The sequence below is a fragment of the Lagenorhynchus albirostris genome, chromosome 13, assembly GCF_949774975.1.
Source record: "Lagenorhynchus albirostris chromosome 13, mLagAlb1.1, whole genome shotgun sequence".
Lineage (NCBI taxonomy): Eukaryota > Metazoa > Chordata > Mammalia > Artiodactyla > Delphinidae > Lagenorhynchus > Lagenorhynchus albirostris.
Window position 1 is genome coordinate 8,630,059 of NC_083107.1, and position 23,769 is coordinate 8,653,827.

At 39.2% G+C, this 23,769-nt stretch overlaps 1 protein-coding gene across 2 annotated transcripts in view; it reads left to right on the forward strand.

Annotated features, from left to right (window-relative positions):
- Positions 1-23,769, forward strand: part of TMEM131 (transmembrane protein 131) — a 192,215-nt gene that overhangs the window by 64,971 nt on the left and 103,475 nt on the right. For both annotated transcript variants that reach the window (XM_060170052.1, XM_060170053.1), the window contains exon 4: positions 7,708-7,776. In XM_060170052.1, the coding sequence (XP_060026035.1) occupies positions 7,708-7,776 (69 nt within the window). The remainder of the gene's footprint in view (positions 1-7,707; positions 7,777-23,769) is intronic.

Sequence of the window (23,769 nt, forward strand, 5' to 3'; positions counted from 1 at the left end):
ACTTTCATCATCAAAACAGTCCACAAGGCCTAAGGCACAGCTGAGGTGAAGTTAGCCTCTGACTGCGGCTCCTGGTCTCCACTACTGGCTGCCTCTACCAGCTTCTCCTTGGGGGTACCCCCGTTTCTGCTGAGCATTAGAGATTGCTGAGATGGACGCTTTGTGGTTTTGAACTCCTGTAGTCATCTCTGCGCCAATTTCTGACTTCTTGTACTCCCCAGTTGTATAGTCCATTTGCTGCCCTGTGACTCTTCTAGTAAGGCAAGAGATTCAGCCCCATCCTTTCTTGTATTGCCTATACGTGATCTCCTGAGTGAAAACTCTCATTCTGTAAGTGAAGCTTAACCTGCTCCAGGGAAATTTATATCATGAAAAGCTTAGTTACAAAATGATTCTGTAGCTAGTGGTGGTGAAGCTAGTCTCTGGCTACCATTTGCTCCGTCTCCACCACAAAGGTTACTATCTGCTTCAGCCCCAAGGGCTTCCAGCACATTCCGCAAAGAGAAGAGCTGCTGCTTGCACGACCTCAGGATCATGGGAAGTAAAACTATGAAAGAATTTTCCAAGATACTCTTTTTTATGTTTCTCTCCTACCTTCTGGTTCACCCTTTCTAATTTGTGTTAATACAGTTATCAATTACATGATAATATTTTGTTTAAAAAGATGCCAGCTACATAATATAATGGTGGATAATGTGCACATAGTGTTCCATCAGTGTTTATTTTAGTTGAACACCAAAATGTTATAATGAGTACCAGTAATGATTTAATATTTTGGGACGTGAGGCCACCTTTTATGAATGTCTTTTCCTAGGGTTGTGGAGCCCTATGGTGGGAGATTAGGAATTAAAGAGACCTGAGTTCTGTGTTCACCAGATGTGTAGCCTGGAGAAAAACTATTTAACTGCTCTGAGCATGACTTTCATTTGCAGACTGGGGAAGATCATTTCTCGGCCTGATGTATCTTATATGTGATATAAGGCTATGCATTATATAAGGTTGCTGTAAGGACCAAATGAGAGACTTATTTGGGTAACAGTAGTTTGCAAACATTAAAATGTTACATAAGTTGTGGGTGTTGGTTAATTTATTTGTTCAGTCATTCAGCAAATATTTACTGGAATCTTTACATACACCAGGCATTGTTCTAAGAATTAGTGATTCAGTCATTGTGTTTGTTATCTATTGCTATGTAATAAATTACTTCCAAACCTAGAAGCTTAAAACAGCAGACATTTATTATTTTTCTGCTTCCGTGAGTGAGAAATTTAGGAACAGCTCTGCTAAGTAGTTGTGGCTCAGGGTCTCTCGTGAGATTTCAGCCAAGACATCAACCGAAGCTGCAGTCATCTGAAGGCCTGGTCCCGGTGGGTCCTCTCCAAGATGGCTCACTCACATACCATTAGCAGAAGGCCTCAGTTCCTTACTGGCTGTTGGCAGGAGACCTTAATTCTTTGCCGTGTGGAACTCTCCGTAGGACTGCTTGAATGTTCCTGTGTCACAGCAGCTGGAGACCCTAGAGCAGGAGAGCCAAGACAGAGCACAAGGAGGAAGCCACAGTGTCTTTTGTAATTGGGTCACACAGTCACTTCTACCATATATTATTCATAGGGAGTTACCCCCAAGGAGAGCAGAATTAAGCCCCCACCTCTTGAAGAGAGGCAGATCAGAGAATTTGTGAACACATTTTAAAACTACCACAGTGCTGGCTGGGCCAGATAGTCAAGACTCCTGCCCTGGTGAAACCTGTGTGCTAATGGGGAAAATAGACAATAAGCCACCAAATAAATGAACAAAGTATCAGTTGGAGAAAGGTCTGGGATAGACAAGACTCCATTGCTTCTTTAGATTTGACCATAACGAAGGCCTCTCTGAAATGATGTTTCAGCTTACCTGGTGAAAATCTTAGGGCAGAGCATTTCAGACAGAGGAACAGCTAGTGCAAAGGTTTGATATTGGGAGCAGTGTTGTTATTATATTATGTTGTTATAAGAGCTGGAAATGTTGGTGTATACAGTTAGGTAAGAAGGATACATGTGTGTATCTGTGTGTGTATGTGTATACACAGTGTCCACAAGAAGAACCAGAGTCTTCTGATCTTTAAGTTTCCTGGTATCGCTAGGATATAAGCCAAAAATACTGGGCTACGGAGTACTTTTCAAATTAAGGTGGTTGAGGTTCTTTAATTGACTGTATAGTTTGCTTTTTATTAAGTACAACCATTTTGGTTGCCTACAGTTAACCATAAGCATCTAGAAGATTATAGTTAGAGCCAGAACTTGCTAATACCTTAATGGCAGATAAAGTCTGCTCACAATTGCAGTTTGTCTAATATCTGTTATAAATTTTGTGAAAAAGTTAAAAGGAATGTTCTTAAGTTGTTTTTTAAGATTCCATTTGGGTTTATACTTAGATTAATTTTCTAGCTCTGGAGCTTTTAGCCATACATGAAGTGACATATATGCAAAAAACAGTACTACTTTGCATAGATCTTGAAGACTGTAGTAATTTTGATGGTAGACTTAAACCCAGCCATATCAAATATTATAATAACTGTGAATGGTTTCAACACCAGTTGTCAGACTAAACCCGTCAGCCGTCGGAAGTGGCTATGATGAACCCCCTCAACTTTTGATTGTTCAGTGAAGTCTTTCTCTCTCCTTGATTTCTGAATGACAGCGTTGCTGGGTATAGTATTGTTGTTTGACAGTTATTTTCTTTCAGTAGTTTGAATGTCATCCCACTCTCTGTTGAGCAATCCACCTGTACGGTACCTCCTTCTTATCTGCGGGGCATACATTCCAAACACTACACTATTACTGATAGTACCAAACACTATATATACTCTGTTTTTTTCCTATACTGACAGTGGATCACATATACAGCAAGGGTACAGTAGACAAAGGGATGATTCATGTCTCGGGCAGGGCAGAGCAGGAAGTTTCATCATGTTGCTCAGAAGGGTGTGCAGTTTAAAACATGTATTTTTTATTTCAGGAATTTTTCATTTAATATTTTCAGACCATGGTTGACCGCATGTAACTGAAACTACAGAAAGTGAAACCACAGTTGAGGGGGGACTAATGTAGTCTTATGGGGTGGGGAGTGGGGTGTTCCTTGTATGTGATGTGTCACTTTTGCTACTTCCAGAATTCTCTCTTTGCCTTTGACTTTTGACAGTTTAATCATAATGTGTCTCATTGTAGGCCTTTTCAAGTTCAACCTGTGTGGGGTTCTTTGGGCCTCATAACTCTAGATGTCCACTTATCTCCCCACAACACTGGGGGAGCTAGATGTCCACCGTGGGCTCTCTCTTTCCCATCTGAGAAACTGTAGGCGCTAGGGGGCCCTCTCAGTGCAGCGCTGTACCAGCCTGGTAGAGAGGTGATATGACCAGAGTATAGCCATTTCTCTTACCTTTCTAATACAGTTTTTTTCTTCTTCTTCTTCTTTCCTGCTCTCTGTGGTCCAAGGATGTTCTTGAGCCTCACCCCTGTATTTTGGGATTTTCACAATGGTATCTCATCTATGGGTCGTTGTTGGGTGGTCTTCTTGTGAGGGGGACTGAAGTCAAGAATGACCTACGTCACCATCTTGATGATGTCACTCCCCAAAAGACATCATTGATAATAGGAAAAGGAGGGACAGGGAGAAAATACAGTACATACATTTGACAAAGGACATGTATCTAGAATATATAAAGAACTCTTAAACTCAAAATTAAGACATCCCAGTTAAAATACTTTGAACAGACACTTTGCAAAAGAAGATATCTGATTGGGCAGTAAACAAATGAAAAGATGTTCAACATCATTAGTCCTTAGGGAAATGAAAATTTAAGCTAAAATGGATTTATTGGAAAATATTGATATAGGAGTAATCTGTATCTTTTCTCTTAAGTCACTACATAGCTGTCTCTAATAAAAGTCATACTGGGGACCATTTTAAACTGTTGGTGACTTTTTAAAAGGTTTTACTTGTTAAAGTGGTTTTATTCCCCTCTTATTTCTGCTTGCAACGCTTACTGTGGATCAAGCTACAAAAGAGTAGTTCCCAAGTGTGAGAGTGGACATAAAAGTGCCTGTTTCTGGGCTCCATACTAGATGTAAGGAATCAGAATCGAGAGGCGCGGGGCCCTGGAATCTGCATTTCTACAAGCATCCTAGATGATTAAGATGTAGGTAGACCATAAATCATTCGTTATGAAATACTGGGCCGAAGAGAACCTCTTGTTTAGGTAGTAATTGCCCCTAGGAAAATATTTTAAATTTCACAGTTTAAACAAATTCCCAAAGCTCCAAGAATGTTTTGTGTGCTTCATTTGGGAAGGTCTTGTGTGCTTAATTTCGACCTAACAGTTCACCAGGCAACACAGATTTCATGTATCTCTCCAGTTGTTCCCTCGCTTGAAGTCAGAATAGCCCTTATTCATCTCCTTCTCCCCAAATAAACAGTTAATGTTTTAGTGAAAATAAAATATTGTATTGAGTTTCAGAAAAAATACAATCACTGCCGAAAGCATGAAATCATGTTATTACTTTTATAATGTCTAAGATTCTGTTTCTTTGAAATTGACAAAGGGCACCGTTTTTCATATTGCTTCTTCCCCAGTTTATTTTTCAACATTATGGATTTGTAGACATTTGCTTTCTGTTAATAAAGCACTAAGGAGTGTCATGGCCATTCTAAATAAACAGTAGCAGCCATTTCAATCAGCTGTAGGTATGTGATAGCTATGTTATTGAATTTTGGGTTTTGTTAAGATTATCCCTATGACAATTTGTGTTGTACCCACTCAAATATTAAATTGGTCCTTAGATATAGATCTGCTGTTGTTTTGAAAATATGCATTTATTTATGAGAGAATTATCTGTTATGTATTGTCCCCTCTATCTCATATTCTGTGAGCATCCTGTAAGTGTCACGATAACAATTGGCTGGACACCACTTCTTTGGAACATTTTATGGGAGGTCTTAGCCCACATAAGGCATGAAAAAGGAAAACAAGGTCTAAGGATTTAAAAGGAAGAAACAGAATTGTTGTTACTTGCAGGTGATCTGTCTACAGAGACAATTCAAGATAGTGATCATTTTAGCAACACATACAGTGGCAGGGGAAAATCTAAGAGAATCTATAGACTGTTAGAATTAACTCACCAAAATGCCTGGGTTTAAGATCAGTACCCCCAAATCAGTAACTTTTTAATATAAAGCAATAACCATGTATATCTATCTGCCTACTTGACATCTCCATCTAGATAAGACATCTCAAGTTTAAATGTCTAAAACAATACTCTTGAATCCCTACCCAACTACCCTTCCCCACTTCCAACCTACTCTTGCATGTCATGACTACGTATCCAGTTTCTCGGGCCAAAATCTTAGAGTTAAGTCATCTTGATGCCTCTCTTCTTTCTCTTACACTCCAAAATCAATCCATCAGCATGATGTCTCTAGCTTCCAAAAATATTCAGAAAAGAGCCACTTCTCACCACCCTCCCTTGCAGTCATCCTGGACCACAGTGGCTGTCCCCTCCTCTCTGGACAACTGCAGGGCCTTCATGCTTCACTCTTGGGCTCATGCAGTCTCTTCTTCATACAGCAGCCAGATTTGACCTTTTAAATGTGTTAGATCATGTTACTTCCTTGCTCAAAACACTGTAGACGCTTATTGTTGCACTGAGGATGAAATCCAGACTTCTGCAAGGAGACCTGGCCTCTGTACCGCTCTGATCTCAGCTCCGGTCTCCTCCCCCTCCTTCCTGTACTCTGGCCACTTCAGCCTCCTGGTTCCTCATCATGCCAAGGACATTCCTGCTTTCTTCCTCCAGATCGCCACCAGTCAGGTCTCAGCCCCAGTGTCCCTCCTCAGAGAGACCGTCTATGTTCCTGCTGTGTTTGATTTGTCTTTATATGTTGGACGTCATCACGTGATGTGTTCTACTTTTGTTTTCCCCATTGGCATGTTAGTGCCATGAGAACAGGCTCTTTGTTCTCATGCCCCAGCCACTAGACAGCCCCTGCCATTCAGTACATTTGTGTTGAGTGAATGGGGTGTGCACTGCACCTTTTTTCCTTGCCTGGCCACTTTAAACATTTCCACTTGAAGTTTGGGGATTAGGCTCTCAGTTCTGTGAGAGAAAAAAAAACTGTATCTTAATCTCCTTTGTATCTCCAGCATCTAACACAGTCATTGTTTATATATGTGTGAATTACTGACTTAGACACATTCACTTTATGCATTAATTTTTTTTTTCTTGACTGGATGGAGATTTTATGTAAGTGTGAGTTTCACACTGTTAAAACTGATGAACTCATCAGTATCTATTGTTTTAAAGGAGCTGAAGAGTATCCTCGTTACAGTATGTCTAAGAAGGGCAGAAATCAAGAGGGGGTAGATTCTGTGCCTCTGGCTACATGTGGCAGCTGCCTTGTGAGGAATTGTGCCTTCATTTTCCCAGTGTCTTTAGTTTTGTGCTTTAGTAAAGTATAGTCTTACATTTGGTCTTTTCCTTCTCGTGTTTGTCATCTTTAATGTTCAGCATATGTAGAAGGATTGTCAAGCAGCACAGAGTAATACTCTTAATTGCTAAGGCTAAAAACACTTTTAAACCTTATTTTTTTAAGCTCAATTATTCCACTGCTCAGACTATTTAATCTTTATTGAATTGAGTTAAATCTAGATCTTCCACATTTTCTGTATGTCCTTGTCTATTTCTATTGTATTTCCTGAATGAAATTACTACATCCTGTGAAGCTTGTGCTCTTTTGAATTGCAGAGGTGATGGAAATAAAGTAGTCTCACAGAATGGGTTTTGCTCTTACATCATTTCTTAAAATACAGCAGAAAGATAATCTACTGTTTAGAAACTTTAGTGTCTGAATGACTTTCTCCCTCTCTCAGTATGTAAACAGATGACTTTAGGTATGCGGACCTCCTCTCCAAGGTTATTTATACTTTGCATCAATGTTAGGTCGTGGTGATGTCTAGGAGGTTTGCTTATTCAGGAATCTGTTTTAGTGAGAAGTTCTAGTATCAAGGGGAATAGTTAGAAATGATACTCAAATATTTAGGCCAAGACATCATAGATCAGTATGTTCCAAACTCTCAGATTAAAAAGATATTTCAGTTCTTGGAAATTTCTATCCCCAAATTGACGCTTGTTTAGTTCTTTGACACTCTAGTTACAATGGGATCATGAGTTTTTATCTCTATAAATTGCCTTCCAAGTACAAGTAATTATTTATTGTTCATTGTACATGTATTAAAAATCCAAATGAGACAGTTCCGTGGCAGTCCAGTGGTTAGGACTTGGTGCTTTCACTGCGGTGCCCCAGGTTAAATCCCTGGTTGAGGAAATGAGATCCCTTAAGCCGCGTGGTGTGGCAAAAAAAAAAGAAATCCAAATGAACATATTAAGGTATATTGTTATCAGTTATATCAACCAAATAAATTTCAGCAGTCTATTTGAGCAGTTTCTGTTTTTGCATACCTTTGAATAGGAAAAACACTCCTTTTTTTCCACCATTTTTTAAAACAAATGTTTATTGATTTCCTCTAATAAAAAAGTAACGCATATTTCTAATATAAGACTCCACTTTTCTTAAAGAAACTTTATCATGACAAAACTCAAGTGTCTGACTTTGGTTTGGGGAAACACATATGTTGAAGAATTGCTTCTTAGGCTGTTTTCTTTTTACTTACAGTATATCTCTGTACCGGGGTAATTGCAGACCTATACGATTTGAGCCACCAATGCTGGATTTCCATGAACAGTAAGTTTAAAATTTTCAGGCCATAGCAATATTATATATATTTTATGCATGCATTTGTCTTGCCTTTTGCCTGTGTTATCTTGTATGAGAAAGTTACATGTTTTAGTCATCAGGAAAGTAAATAATGTTGAATACAGTTTGAAAATGGGAAGTAAGTATCTGTTATGAATCTAACGTATAATATTAAAGTTTGAAGTTTGAAAAATATCCACATTTTGGAGTCTCTGGTTCAGAGGATCTTATCTTCAGAAGCAGCATTAAACTTGGTTACCTTTCTGATTAGCACTTCATTTCCAGTTTTATTATTTAACATTTTTCCTTGTGGATGTGGAAGAATATATTAATTTGTTTGATGTATATATGCTTTTAAAGTACAAACTTTTATACATCATCAAATAAATAATATTATACCAACCCAGGAGGCCAAACAAAAGCAGATCCTACAGGAAGACAAGGTCCAACCACAGAGTACTTCCTCAAACCATAGTTCTGCTTACCTTCTGCCTCTGGGCCTCAGGTTTTGCACATCTCAGATACACTGAGGGGAAGACAAGTCTTCACCCATATTTGGTTCCAACCCAATTTAGCAGGTCGGTAAAGAGAACATCTTAAATGATATAACTTCTAGAGTAATGCCACTCTGGTAAGTTAGCAGAAGAAAGGAAGTTTTTTAAAATTTGTTTGTCCTTTTTTTTAAAAATAATTTTTATTGGAGTAAAGTTGATTTACAATGTTGTGTTAGTTTCAGGTGTATAGCAAAGTGAATCAGTTATGCATATACATATATCTACTCTTTTTTAGACTCTTTTCCCATATAGGTCTTTACAAAATATTGAGTAGAGTTCCCTGTGCTATACAGTAGGTCCTTATTAGTTATCTGTTTTATATATAGTAGTGTGTGTATGTCAATCCCAATCTTCCAATGTATCCCTCCCACTCCTTTACCCCCCCCCACCCGGTGACCATAAGTTTGTTTTCTACATCTGTGACTCTGTTTCTGTTTTATGAATAAGTTCATTTGTACCATTTTTTTAGATCCCACCTATAAGCAATATCATATGATATTTGTCTTTGTCTGATTTCACTCAGTATGACAATCTCTAGATCCATCCATGTTGCTGCAAATGGCATTATTTCATTCTTTTTTATGGCTGAGTAATATTCCATCGTATATATGTACCACATCTTCTTTATCCATTTGTCTCTCGATTGGCATTTAGGTTGCTTCCATGTCCTGGCTATTGTAAATAGTGCTGCAGTGAACATTGGGGTGCATGTATCTTTTTGAATTATGGTTTTCTCTGGATATATGCCCAGGAGTGGGATTGCTGGATCATATGTTAGCTCTATTTTTAGTTTTCTAAGGAACCTCCATAGTGGCTGTACCAATTTACATTCCCACCAACAGTGTAGGAGGGTTTCCTTTTCTCCACACCCTCTCCAGCATTTATTAGAAGAAAAGAATTTAAAAGGGAAGTCGGTAGGGGGAGCTGTATGCAGGTCTATTCTGATTCAATAAATGAAAACTGTAATTTTTTTAATGTTGTCAAAGTTGTAGTTAACTGTTTTCTACTAGTGAAGACATTAAATTTAAATAATTTCTGTTTAAATATTTCAGGGTATTTTTAAATTTGGAAGTGTATTAATCTTTTGATTTGAAACCAGGTACCTGAAACTGTTCTTCTACACTAAGATGTTAATGTCAAGTTTTCATTTAGTTTTTACATGTACCACAGTAGGCAGCCTTGCATTTTTTAACATTCTTTAATTAATTCTGTAATAATTTCTTTACAATCTCAAACCTAGAATAATCAAATATATCAGTTATACTTGTACAAAACCATGGTAGAGTAGTCAGCATAAGAAGAGCTATCTGATAACAACTCCATCTTTTCAGGTGTTTACAGAGATCATGGATTTTTGGGGTGGGGCTGCAGAGAGAAGTTTGTGTGCTTCCTTTTGTACCTACAGATGGAATCAGTATTTGCAAGTAGTCGTTATATAAATAGTAAAATTGACTTGTGGGTGTTAGGTTTAAAGACCATAATGTTCAGATAGGAAATACATCACTGTTGTTTCTGTCCTATAAAAAGGTTTAGAAACGATGTTGAGATGGCAAAAACATAGAGTTCTTAATCCAGTCACAGTAATATATCACCCGTAGTCTCCTTCTGTCAAATGCCAAGATATTTAATGAAACATGGCATGCATTTTGATCCTTAGCAAGAAGGTTCATTATTTTTAAAATAATGATGAGTTCTATCTCTCTGATGAACTCCAATCTAGGACTGTGGCATGGGCCATGTTTATGATGACACCATGAGCCTGGGGACAGAGGAGATCAGGGTACAGTAGCAAAACTTTAAGTCTAACATAGTGAGTATTCTTACTTTGAAAAGCTTAGCAGTAACCATTTTAGAGAGATTGTTTCAAAAGTTATATCCGGGCTTCCCTGGTGGCGCAGTGGTTGAGAGTCCACCTGCCAATGCAGGGGACACGGGTTCGTGCCCCGGTCCGGGAAGATCTCACATGCCGCGGAGCGGCTGGGCCCATGAGCCATGGCCGCTGAGCCTGCGTGTCCGGAGCCTGTGCTCCACAACGGGAGAGGCCACAACAGTGAGAGGCCCGCGTACCGCAAAAAAAAAAAAAAAAAAAAAAAGTTATATCCAACGTTTTTCACTTCATTTTTTTTTTAAGGGAGTTTTGAAAATTTCATGCATCCCCTGAGATAAAGAAATTTTCAGGTGTGCAAAATATCTGAATCGAAATTGGTAATTCCTGTTCCAAATTATCTGTCCCTCAACGCTTTACATAATGAATGCCCCACCCCTAAATAGGAGAAATTGAGATAAGGGCAAGCAAAATTCTGGACTGGTAGTTTTAACCTTTTTTGGATCATGGTTTTCTTTAAGAACAGATGAAAGCTATCAGAACCTCTTCCTTCCTTTCCCCAAATGCACACACACACAGTTGCACATACAAATAACATTTTGCACATAGGTTCAAGGGTTTTATAGCCATCCCCATCAAAGTCCATATCTGGATCCTTAAGCACTAGTAAAGAATTCCTGTTCTAGGCCACAGATTATTAAATCACCACTACAAAATTTACTGGGGTTTTGCCCAATATGCTAGCAGTACATGTTCACTGTGGTATACTTAGAAAATGCTCATCAAGAGAAAGAAGCAAAAATTTACCAGTAATCCAACCACCCAGAAACATAAACATTGAACTTCTATCCTTCAAGTCCTTTTTCTGTGTATCTGTATTTATTTATTGAGTTACAAAAATATAACAGTATTTTCTGACCATAAACTATTTTATAACCTGCTTTCTTTTTTTAAAAATGAATTTATTTATTTATTTATTATTGGCTGCATTGGGTCTTCATTGCTGCCCATGGGCTTTCTCTAGTTGTGGTGAGCGGGGTCTACTCTTCGTTGTGGTGCATGGGCTTCTCATTGCGGTGGCCTCTCTTGTTGCGGAGCACAGGCTCTAGGCACGCAGGCTTCAGTAGTTGTGACATGTGGGCTCAGTAGTTGTGGCTTGCGGGCTCTAGAGCGCAAGCTCAGTAGTTGTGGGTCACGGGCTCTAGAGAACAGGCTAAGTAGTTGTGGTGCATGGGCTTAGTTGCTCCGAGACATGTGGGATCTTCCCAGACCAGGGATTGAACCCATGTCCCCTGCATTGGCAGGTAGAGTCTTTTTTTTTTTTTTAACATCTTTATTAGAGTATAATTGCTTTACAATGTTGTGTTAGTTTCTGCTGTATAACAAAGTGAATCAGTTATATATGTACCTATGTTCCCATATCTCCTCCCTCTTGCATCTCCCTCCCACCCTCCCCACCCCTTCCCTCTAGGTGGTCACAAAGCACAGAGCTGATCTCCCTGTGCTATGCGGCTGCTTCCCACTAGCTATCTGTTTTACATTTGGCAGTGTATATATGTCCATGCCACTCTCTCACTTCGTCCCAGCTTCCCCTTCCCCCTCCCTGTGTCCTCAAGTCCATTCTCTACGTTTGCGTCTTTATTCCTGGCAGGTAGATTCTTAACCACGCACCACCAGGGAAGTCCCTAACCTGCTTTCTAAACATATATACTGTGCATTTTTTTATTCCATAGAATTTTCTGTTACATTATTTTGTGGTATCAAAGAACAGCAAATTGTATGGATATATTTTTTAAATTCATTTATTGTTTTAAACTCTTTGGTCTTATAATCAGTGCTGAAACTAATGCTTTTAAGCACAACCATTACTAGTTCCTCAGGAGAGTCCAAAAAAAATGGAATTAGGAGGTGAAAGGATATGCAGAATGTAAAACATTTTTAGTTAATATTTAGGCTAGAGAGTAATTAGGCGTCATGTACAAGGAGCACCGATAGGAATCAATGAATTAATCTACGACTGGAGAGGACGATGTGCTGAAGATGTGCGAACAGACAGATGCACACCACTACAGACGAGGGTTGGGTTATACGATGAAGAAAATTGTTTGAAGCAGACTGTGAGCTCTTGGTTACAGGTTAGACTGGACTGTTCCCCAAAGCAGCAAATTTATATGCTGCTGCAAAAGAGCGGAAACAAAAGGAAAAAAAATTTACCCTTAATTTAAACTTTTCTGTGTCCAGCCTGAGAGCACTGAAGAGTTTGTTTTTATCTCATAAAGGTAGAAGTGGATCTATAGAAGTAGGAATTGGGAGCAGATGTGAATACATGTATTAGGGTTCAATCAGAGGAACAGATCCAGTCAGATCCAGTGTTGTGTGTGTGTGTGTGTGTTTGTCCGTATATGTTTATGTGTGGAGTTTTTATAAGGAATTGGCTTATCTAATTGTGGGAGCTGGTTAAGCAAGCCCCAAGTGTACAGGGGCAGGCACTCAGGAAGGGAAAATTGCGAGCAGGCTGGAGCCTCAAGGGCAGGACCTGAATATTGATGTCCACGGGCCGGCACTTGGGGAGGGTCCCAAGGAAGCAGGCCAGTCTCACATCCAGCTGTTGTTGGGAGTCTCTTAGCTCAGATGACGGCCAAACTCTCTTTGAAAGCTCCAGGCATGTTATACATACTTTAAGAGGCTCTTCTCCAAAAAGAATTTTTCATAGAAGGTTTCATGCAGTCATACAGAAAAATAGAACAGATAGTGAATATATTCTTAAACTAAATTCAATAATTAAAAGTTTTGCCATATTCATATTTTTGTTCATTTTTTTAATCATTTGTAGCAGACATAATGGCATTTCATGCCTACATTCTGCATAAGTACAGTACCATCATTGGTATTGTAAGAAAATTAACAGTAATTAGAGTGCCGTAATCCGTCTGTTTTGGTCAGTGCTGTTGTTGTTTGGTTCTAAGTGATAGAAATCTAACTGAAAGGAGTTGAGCAAAAATAAGGATATACTAGAAGGAATTCCAAGGACTGTAATATATTTGCAGAAAGTTCAGAGTTGCAGTGGGACCTGGGAACGACGTTATCCAGCACCACTAGGCCTTTCTTCCGCCCGCCCCCATCTCTTATCTCTGCCCCACTTGCTGTTGGCTTCTTCTCTCCCACTGCCCATATCTTTTCCCTACAATGATGAGAGCAAATCTACTGACTGTTCTTGAGACCCGCGTTCTCTAGCCTCCCTTCCTCGGGGAATAATAGCTTCTTTTACTTTAGTTGGAAAAATCTCAGAGTAGTACAGTCATCACCCTGGCTTAGGTGAGGTGGGTATCTCATCACTCAGATAAGGACGGTGTTTGGTAGTGGACGTGTTTTCCAGGGGGTGTCTCTGTAATTATCAGGATTTCACCCAGAGAAAGAAAAGTCATGCAGTGGGTAGGAACTCCAGTTGAAGCCCGTTACAACCTCCCTGGCCCATTGAACCTCCAGTGACCTTCAGTCCTCTGTAAAACACGCCTTCCCCAGCCTGCCTAGCAGAGGTAGAAACTGCCTTCCCCCTGCTTCCATGGTGTGGCGTTCACTCCACAGAGCTGGGATGGATCCACACCCAAAATTTGCTTTAGGTGTCAAGACTGGTTCACACACCAAGAAGGGCTGAAGAGATTTATTATCCTCACATAATGAAGCTTTCTGGGGAGAGCAGAGAGGGCTCCCAAGGTCTGAAAAATGGCTTGAGAGAGCAGAGAAAGGAAACTGGCTTGGCTCTTATGCTTAGGGGGTGAGGCTAGGCAGGCTTGCATGGTGTGAACTTCTTAGTAGATCGGAGAGAGAGTGTGCAGGCTTCCCTGTGGGCTTGCCCAGATGTGGGGCATAAGGTGAAGGGACATTGTGGGGCTTGAAAACTGTCAGCAGTGAGACATCAAAACTGGAATTGGGTTCTTCATCACACCTGACATCCTCTGCTAACTTCTGTCAGTGCTGGTTATTGCTCTAATTGGTTCTTCTGACGTCTGCTTCCCTACTAGACCCGACTATCAAGATAAATACGCACTATTTATCTTCACATATCTGGCACATACTTCACACTTAACACATGCCGTACGTTGTCTTTAAGTCCAGCAAGATTACCTGCTGATTTCTTCTGCTACAGTAAAATTCGTTTTGCATTTTCAAGTGTTTTTTGCAGCACTTCATTAAACATTTGCTATCCCTTTTCTTCTTGATCCAGCAATGTACTGATTTAATTAATGCCCATGCTGTAAATGTTTCATTAGCTTCATATGTCTAGCAGTAATTTTAGGACTTGAGAAGTAGCCTTAACAGAACACTTCATAATATTCTCTTCCAGAAATTGTAAGTAATCAGAAATCATTGTTCACTGTACCTTGACTTATGCACTGAAGTTTTGCCTTATGTTTTCTGTGAACTACTTCTACTGCTTGTGGTCATTTTTTCTAAACCAGAAGCCATTCTTAATTTTAAAACACCCTTTGCAGTAACTGGAAGAACTTTTGAGTCGGATGAAATTTATCACTCCAGGTTGCCTTCAGTTGCCAACCAGGGTTTCCAAGACGGTTTCCTGTCCTTTAGCAAGGATGGAGCTCTAGTTCCATGGCTGCTTTCTAAACCGCCGTGGCCTCACTCCTCTCACTACCCTGGCCGTCCCTACCGCCCTCTAGAATGTCTTTGACGTTTGATCAAATTAACTTTCTTGAAAAATAGGCTTTCTTTGTTTACATCCGTTTTGTTTAAATTTATTCTTTGATTCTACTTTTTTGCCCCTTCCCTCTCCCTCCCTCTCCCTCTGCCCTTCTCTTCTTTCCCCCCTTCCCCCCTCTCTCTCTCTAGCAGTCAGCCTGGAGCAATCTTGGGCCTGACCACCACCTTCCCCCCACCCCCTGCTTTACTCACCCCCCCCCCCCGCAGTTATTTATGCCAGTGCTGTTAAATATTTTTCTGTTTCCATAACAACTCCTTTTTTCAAACATTTATTGCAGATTTAAGAGATTCTTTGGGTGGGATCTTGTTTTACTGAGTTCTTTGGTTTATATAATTATTAAGTGAAGAAAATCTTGATTTCAAATCTAAAAGTTTAAAACAGAGACTTAATGGCTTTTAAAAGGGTGGAAATTGAATAAACTTGCTAAAAATGGAGGTGTTTATTGTCAAGTTCAGTTGATGAGAGGCATTTCTCCCTAATCACTTTTTGGTATTCCGAGAAAATCAAGTAGGCCCTCTTTTCTAAAGGGATGTTTGGTGCTTTTTAGCTTTCCAGTTTATAACTGTTCAACCAACACTCCAGCTCAGCCCTCAGTCTAAAATGTGTTTGAGACGATGGTCAGCTTTTGTGGTAATCGAGTGGTCAAAGTAGTGCATATTGATTTGGCCCAAATTCCTGCCAAAAGTTGTGTTTAATAGACTGCTGTGTCACTGTCATTCACCAAGTTTGCCTGAGGGCAGCTACTCAGCCATTTCTTCGGCTGTTTCGTGGCACTGCATTGTCATCTTTCTGTGGCTAGAAAAATTGCCATTGACCACAAAATTGCAGCTTACTTTCCAAGCTAGTCTCTAATTCATGAGTGCTTCTTCCTAATTCTTTTGAGCTTCAGACTCTTGTAAAATATGGACAGTTAGTCAGAAGCTCTGCTCTTGAGAGAACAGCTGTATATCTCAGCTTGGTTTATCTATAAATAATTCACACTAACCCCCTTGGCCCTCCTCCTGTCTCTGGAGCAGCTGATAATGGAAACAAACTGGACCAGCACACTAGCAGGCATTTGAAAATCTTTGTCTTATTTTTAAATCTTACCTGTCTAGCCAAGCAGTCACACATGATGCTTATGACAGGCAGGATTCTAAGATGCCCCCCGATTCCTGGCCCCTAAGGTGCTCATTCACCTTCTCCCAATTGTATTCAATCAAACACTCATCTAGATGTTGCTGTAGAATTTTCAAAGAATTTTGAAAATGTAATTAAGGTCCCAAATCAGTTGACCTTTAAGATAGGGAGGTAATCTGGGCACCTGACCTAACCACACATGAGCCCTCTACATCTGGCTGTGGCAGTCAGAGACAGAAATGTCGGAGATTTGAAGCATGAGAGGTATTTGATGCAAGGGAGTTTCTTTGTGTTGGTTTTGGAAAGGGCAGGGGCCATATGGCAAGAGGCTGAGAGCAACCTAAACGTTGCCAGCAACCTGCATGAGCTTAGAAGGGGACTTTGAGCCGTGATGTGTGAGACCCTGAGCAGATACACCAGTGATGCTGTGCCTGGACTCCTACCGTACAGAACTGAGAGATGATAAATGGGCATTGCTTTAACCCTCTCGGTGTGTGGTACTTTGTTAGGCAGCATAGAAAACTGATGCACTGCTTATTTATTCACAAGTAAATTTGTATTAGTACTTGAGCATAGTTTTCCATGGTTCAGTGTGACTTCTCTCCTCAGTCTTCCACTTTGTCAAGGGAACTGAGGAGAGGGAGAGGCAGGGGAAGCTGTTTGTATGAGGTCTGTAAGTTGGTCCATCCAAGGAGACCTCCCTCTGCTTCCATGGTCTGGACCACCTGGAACTGCAGGAAGCCTGCTCTGTGTGTGCATGAGTGGCTGGAATAGCCTGCTGACGCCTTCCCTCAGTTCTTGTTACTCCAGACTTCTCTCGGCAACGTAAGTAGATGACCCTTCTCCAAGGGTTCATTTCCGGAGGGTGTGGCTTAGGGCCTTTCCTCTTTGATCCCTAGAAGAAAGGGTAAGGCCAGCCTCACCGGCATTGCAAACCAAGCTTTCTGATCCACCCCTGCTTCCAGGCTCCTAGAACCTCCAGGCTTTTTTCCTTACCCCAGAGCCCTCTCCTGTAGCAGGCCATCTTCAGTCCTGTCTTCTTCAAGGATCCCCCAGAGTACTTGTCTGTGTTATACCCTGTCTTCTTTATCTAAACTGAGATTGATTGCACTGAGGTCAATGGAGGAAAAACATTAAGAACAAATTCATAGGGAGGAGAAACACTGGTTGCCAGGTAGCCTATGGGACACTTGAATTGTAAAAGAGCCTGTTTGCTGAAAAAAGCACATAATCGGTGAACTTACAGGGTGGAAGGAGCACATTTTTATTTCTGTGTACTGTTATTCTACTTATATGTGTATAAAGCTTGAGGAAGAAGAGTTTTATCTTCCATATTGTCTTTGTAAAGCTTCTTCCTGCAGCATCGTGGCCATAGTTTGAAGTCCCAGCTGGATCTGTACCTACTTCCCTAATTATTTTATGGTCCCGTGACCCTACCTGAGATCGCTGAGCCTGTTGGTTAAGAGGTCTAGCTCCTGAGAAAGTCTCTACCTGAGCAAGAGGAAGTCCACGCGCTGGGGGCTCCTGAGGGCACTCAGCTTCCTGCCTCCTAACCCTAAATGCGTTGTTGCAGACCTGCCTCTGGATGCCCCTCTGTCCCTTCCTCAGGGCCCAAGCCTTGGTTCACCTTTGGGTTTTTTCCTCATGGCTGAACTGTAAGCCACAGAAAGATTTTGAGCCTCGTGATGGCTGGGCTGTAAACCACGGAGCAGTTTTGGACCAGGTTTTTGCTTCCCTGCAAAGCAGGAAACTCGCCTGTGGGATCCTGCCTCCCAAGGGCAGTCTGTGGGTACAGCCTCTTAGTGACCGCTAATGCCGCAGAATCACCTGCTCTCTGCTGAGAGACTTGAAGGGGGTTCATCTTCTCTACAGCCTTCCGGCTTCTGGCAAGAGCTGGTGGCATCTGCAGTGATGAGCTCTCAGAAGGGGAGTATATCTTGGTTTAAGCCTTAGAGGCACCAGAAGCCACTGAACCTCAGCAACAACAAAACTTCATGTCAGCATTATAAAGAAATTCTCAGATGGTGTGTAAAATAAAAAGCAGCACAGCCCATTTTCAAAACCTTAAAAATGTGTTAAGTGCTTACAAAAGACAGTGAAGAGTTCTTATTTATATAGTCTGTGGACCTTACGCATATGAACGTGACTTTTTTGGGTAGTATGGAAAGAAGGTATTGTTATCCCATTCTAGAAAAGACAATGTTTAAAACAACTCGAGTCAACTGTAGATGAAGCTGCAGAAGAAATGAATAAAGTGGTGCTGAGTTACATTTGATGTTGATTTAGGTGATACAGAATATGAGAATCAAGCGAAATAATGTGACTGTGTTAGAAGTCAGGCTGAGCGCATGTAATTCTGCCCAACTTTAGACTTTGAGGGTTTTACCCCCAAAAGAAGAAGTCCTAATAAGGAAGTTAGACAAACCTCTAAGGAAACAGACTAAAACTTCTGCTTGGACAGTAAAATGAGCTCTGAGTTTATTTATCATAATGTTTAATTATAACACTTCCACCCTAAGTTCTCTTATATTCTATTTAGATAAAATTTGTTAAAGTACTTTTCAAATTGAATTATTGAGGGATCATATCACAACATATGGGGCTTCCTGTCTGACTAAACAGGATTCAGCATTGATGGCTATATAAGAAGCACCTGTAAAGGTAAGGTAGCATTGTTAACAGTGGTGACTCAGATGTAGGTCCTCGGCAAATACCTTTAGATTCATTGACCTCAAGTAAACAACTCACATAGCAAAGCCACCTTGACTGACGTGGTCACTCTAAAGCAAAAGGAAGAATAAAAGACTGAATGCGTTATTTCACTTTTATATGATGATGCTTAACAATTATAGGGCAGTGTTACTTTCCAGAGTATTTTCATTACTTTACCACATTATTTTCACCTTTTTTCATTTTTATGAAATATAATATACAGACAGAAATGAATAAGACATATGTATAGTTTTGTATCTGCCACCCAGTTAGAAATTATTCTTATGTAATTTTAATGTATGTAATTATATTTTAACATATAAATAATATTGTGATATAGCTCATTCTGGTTTTTTTCCAACTTTGAGATATAACTGATAAATAACATTGTAAGTTTAAGGTATATAGCACGTTGATTTGACTTACACTGCCGAATGATTACCACCATGGCATTAGCTAACACCTGCATCACATCACATAATTACCATTTCTTTTTTGTGGTGAGAACATTTAAGATCTTAGCAACTTTCAAGCGTATAGTACAGTATTATTAACTATAATCACTATGCTATACATTAGATCACCAGAACTTATTCATCTTCTAACTGGAAATGTGTACTCTTGGACCGACATCTCTCCTTTACCCCCACCCCCTAGTCCCTGGTAAATACCATTCTAGTCTGTTTCTAGGAGTTCGGCTTTTTGAGATTCCACATATAAGTGATATCACACAGATTTGTCTTTCTCTGACTTACTTTACTTAGCATAATGCCCTGAAGTCCATCCGTGTTGTTACAAATGGCAGGGTTTCCTTTTTTCTCATGGCTGAATAATGTTCCATCGTGTATATATACACCACAGCTTCCTTATGCATTCATCCATCGATGGACACTTCAGTTGTTTCCATATCTTGACCATTGTGAACAATGCTGCGGTAACCCTGAGAGTGCCATGTATCTCTTCGATACCCTGTTTTCATTTCCTTCAGATATGGGAAGAAGAGGGGGTTGCTGGAGCATAAGGTAGTTCTGTTTTTAATTTTTTGAGGAACTTCCACACTGCTTTCCATAGTGGCTGCATAGCTCATTCTATTTCTTAACCTTTTTAAAGGTCTGTTTTTGTTAGATTATTTTTCTGCTCACTTATTTCTAACCACTGGAGTAAAATAGTGAGTACTTACTCTACCGTTAACTCCCCCTTTGATGGCTACACATATTGCCTCTCCTGCCTTACCACCACAGACAGCCCTGCAGTGAAATCCTCTTACAGGGTCACTTACGGACCGTCATGGGAATTTCTTTGGAACTATAAGCGCAGAGTGGAATGCATAGGTTACAGAGTGTGAGTACACTTCACGTATCTAGGTATGGCCTGATTGCTCTTGTGAATGGCTCTTCCTCTCTGTACTCCTCCGAGCAGTCCACTAGCATTCCTGTATTGCCATGTCCCCTGTATTCGCACTTAACATTAGCCAGCTTTCTAATTTTGCTAGTTAATAGGGATAACATGATGCCTTGTTAATTTTGCATTTCTCTCATCACTAGTAAGTTCGAATATCCATCTCTATATGCTTATTGGCCTTTTGAGTTTCCTCTTCCGATAAATTGCCTGTTCATATCCTTTGACCATTTTTCTTTTGGGGTTCTTAGTAATTAGAAATTCCTCTTATAGTCTGAAAATAACCTTAAAGTCTAAAAAGATATTTAGACATTGCAAATATCTTTTCCCAGCTTGTCATGTGTCTGTTAAATTTTCCCATCCGGTATTTTGTTGAACAGAAAGTCTTAATATTTTCCCCAACTTCTGAAAAATTTAAAAGTACAGAGAAGTTGGAAGAATAACACGGTGAACACCTACATAACCTTTATCCAGATTCACCAAGAGCTAACCTTTTCTTTCTGTCTCTTTTTCTTTCTACACACACACAAACTCCACTTTTTTTCCCGAAAGTAAACGTATACATCATATTTCACCCCTGAGTTCTTCAGTGTGTGAATCCTAAGGGACTGGTCCTAAGTAGCCACAATTCCATTATCACACCCAAAGAATCTAATATTGATGCAGTAACATTATCTAATATATAGTTTACATTCAAATTTCCCTAATTGCCAAAAGCAATATAGTCTTCCATCCTCTAACCAGGTTTAAATTAAGGATGACACATTGCATTTGGTTGGTAGGTGTCTTTAATCTAGAACTGTTTCCTACCTTTTTTCTTTATTCATAAGATTGAAATTTTTGTAGTCCAGGTCAGTTGACTTATAGAATAGCCTGTAAACTGGATTTGCCTGATTATATCCTAATGATTAGATTTCAGGCTAAACATTTTTGTCAAGAACATTACATAGATAATGTTGTATTACGTTATATCAGGGTAACGTAATGTCCATATTTCTAATTATTGTTGATGCTGAGTTTGAGCGCTCATTGGTGTACTACCTGCCAGATCCTGCAAATTGTAAAGACGGCTTTTCCTCTTCGTAATTAATAAATAATCTGTAGGGTTGCTATCCTGTTCTCCATCAATCTTTCATCTAATAGTTTACCTCATCCGCACCCATAGACTCTTACCTGAATCAGTCATTACATCGATAGTTGCAAAATGGTGATTCCTTTTTTCCCCTTCAAATTCTATCATTGTTTTTTTTCATTTAGGAATCAAGATTCTTCCCCCTCTTTTCTTTGACCATCACTATAGACCAAGGGTTAGCAAATTATGGCCCTTGACACCTGTTTTTATATATAAAGTTTCACTGGAGCATAGCCATACCCATTCATTTACGTTTGTCTATGGCTGCTTTTTGCACAACAGTGGCAGACTGGGTAGTTGTGACAGAGATTGCATGGTCTGTAAAGCCTAAAACATTTACCGTCTGGCCCATTACAGAAAAAGGTTGTTGATCTCTGCTATAGACTCATGGGTTTTGTTTTTAAATCAGTGTGTAATAACCCTTTACTTTCACTGTTCTTTTTGCTCCAAATTTTACAGATTTTGCCAGTGGGAGCCTGTTTAAGCTGATTCCTTTTTCTTTTTTTGATACATCCTATTATCTTTGAACAATTCTTTGCTTTCTAATAGAACAAATGTTCTAGACTTCCTTATGTTTTGCTTTGTCCAAGACCTGGAATTAGCCAAAACTAAAGAAATCCTGGTCTCTTCAGTGGGAAATGACATTTAGAAACCCAGATCTGGGCACTGAATGTGCTCATTGCCCCAATATGTCATTGCTTCTGTGTTCATGTGGACCAGTCTCTGAAGGAATATATACATGTATATATACATATGCATTATGTATGTATATATTGATATGTATACATGCATAAATCATGGCCCATACTGATAAGTCCAGTTCATATTTTCCCAATTCAAATCCAGCCTCACAGACTTCTTTCTCATCTTTCCCCATTTTGTATCAGCATCTCTCTTTTCCCCAAAGTGTTTGGTAGAATAGTCCCTTTAAATATTTGGTAGACTTTGCCAGTCAAGTCCTTATGGACTGGAGTTTTCTTTGTGGGGAAGTTTTAAATTGCAGATTTAATTTCTTCAGTAGTTTTATTTTCTGTAGTGCTTACATATTTTTTTCTTAAATTTGTCAGTTTTCGCAAGCTCTGTTTTTCTAGGAGTATGGCAATTTCAGGATTTTCAAATTTACTATCATAAAGTTAATATAATTTTATGATTGTTTTACTGTTTGTAGCATCTGTAGTGATGTCTTCTTCATCACTGCTGGTATTGATATTTTATGCCTCCTCTTTTTTCTTTATTCATCTTGCCAGGTAGTTAACAATTTATTAGTCCCCCCTGCCAAAATGGGAATTTTTGACTTCATAAATCACCTCTATTTTATGTTTTGCTTCATTGATTTCCACTCTTATTTGTATTATTTCTTTCCTTGTACTTTCTTATTTTAATTTGCTGTTCTTTTTCTAATGACATGGATGCTTAGCTCATTAATTTTCAGGCTTTCTTCTTTTCAAATATGTACATTAAGGTTTATGAATTTTCGATTAAGCACAACTTGAACTGTATTCCACAAGTTTTTAATGAGTTAATTTCTTCATTTTGATTCAGTTCCAGATAGTTCTTAATTTTTATTCATCTTTGATCCATGAGTTGTTTACACATGTTGGTTTATTTACATATTTATAGAGAATCTGTTTATCTGTTTGTTATTGGTTTCTAGTTTAATTGGGCCAGGACTAGAAAATTCTGCATATAAAAGGATTCTGAACAAAGAGATAGAACAAATAGAAAATAACCAGCAAGATGGTAGACTTTAACCATAAAAATAATTACATTTAATATAAATAGTCTAAACACAGCAATTAAGAGACCAAGATTGTCACATTAAAAAAGCAAGACACAACTAACAACAGAAACCCAAAATATAGGAAGCAACACTAACAGAACTAAAGGGAAAAACCCGACAGTTCAATAGTAATAGTTGGAGATTTAGGTACCCCACTTTTGATAATGGCATTTGGAAAGGAAGAATTAAACCATCTCTATTTTCAGATGTTATACTCTTGTACATAGGACATCCTAAGCAATCCACTTTTAAAAAAAAATAGAATAAGTGAGTTCAGCAAGGTTACAGGATATTAGATCAATATACAAAAATATTTGTTCTATACACTAGCAATGGACAATCAAAATTAAGAAGACAATTCCATTTACAATGGCATCAAAAATAAAATACTTACATACAAATTTTTAAAAAATAGTGCTGTATACTAAAAATGCCAAACCATTGTCAAAAGAAATTATTAAAGAACTAAGTAAATAGAAACCATCCCGTATTCATAAATCAGAAGACACAAAGGAGAATGGCAGTACTCCCTGAATTGATCTGTGGATTCAACACAATCCCCATCAAAACCACAACTGACTTTTTTACAGAAATTGGCAAGCTGGTATTAAAATTCACATGTAAATAAGAAGGATCCGGGATAGCCAAACAATTTTTTAAAAGGAGACCAATGTGGGAAGACTAATAGCTCCCAATGTCAGAAACCTTCTAAAGAGCTTTAGTAGTCAAGACCCTGTAATACTG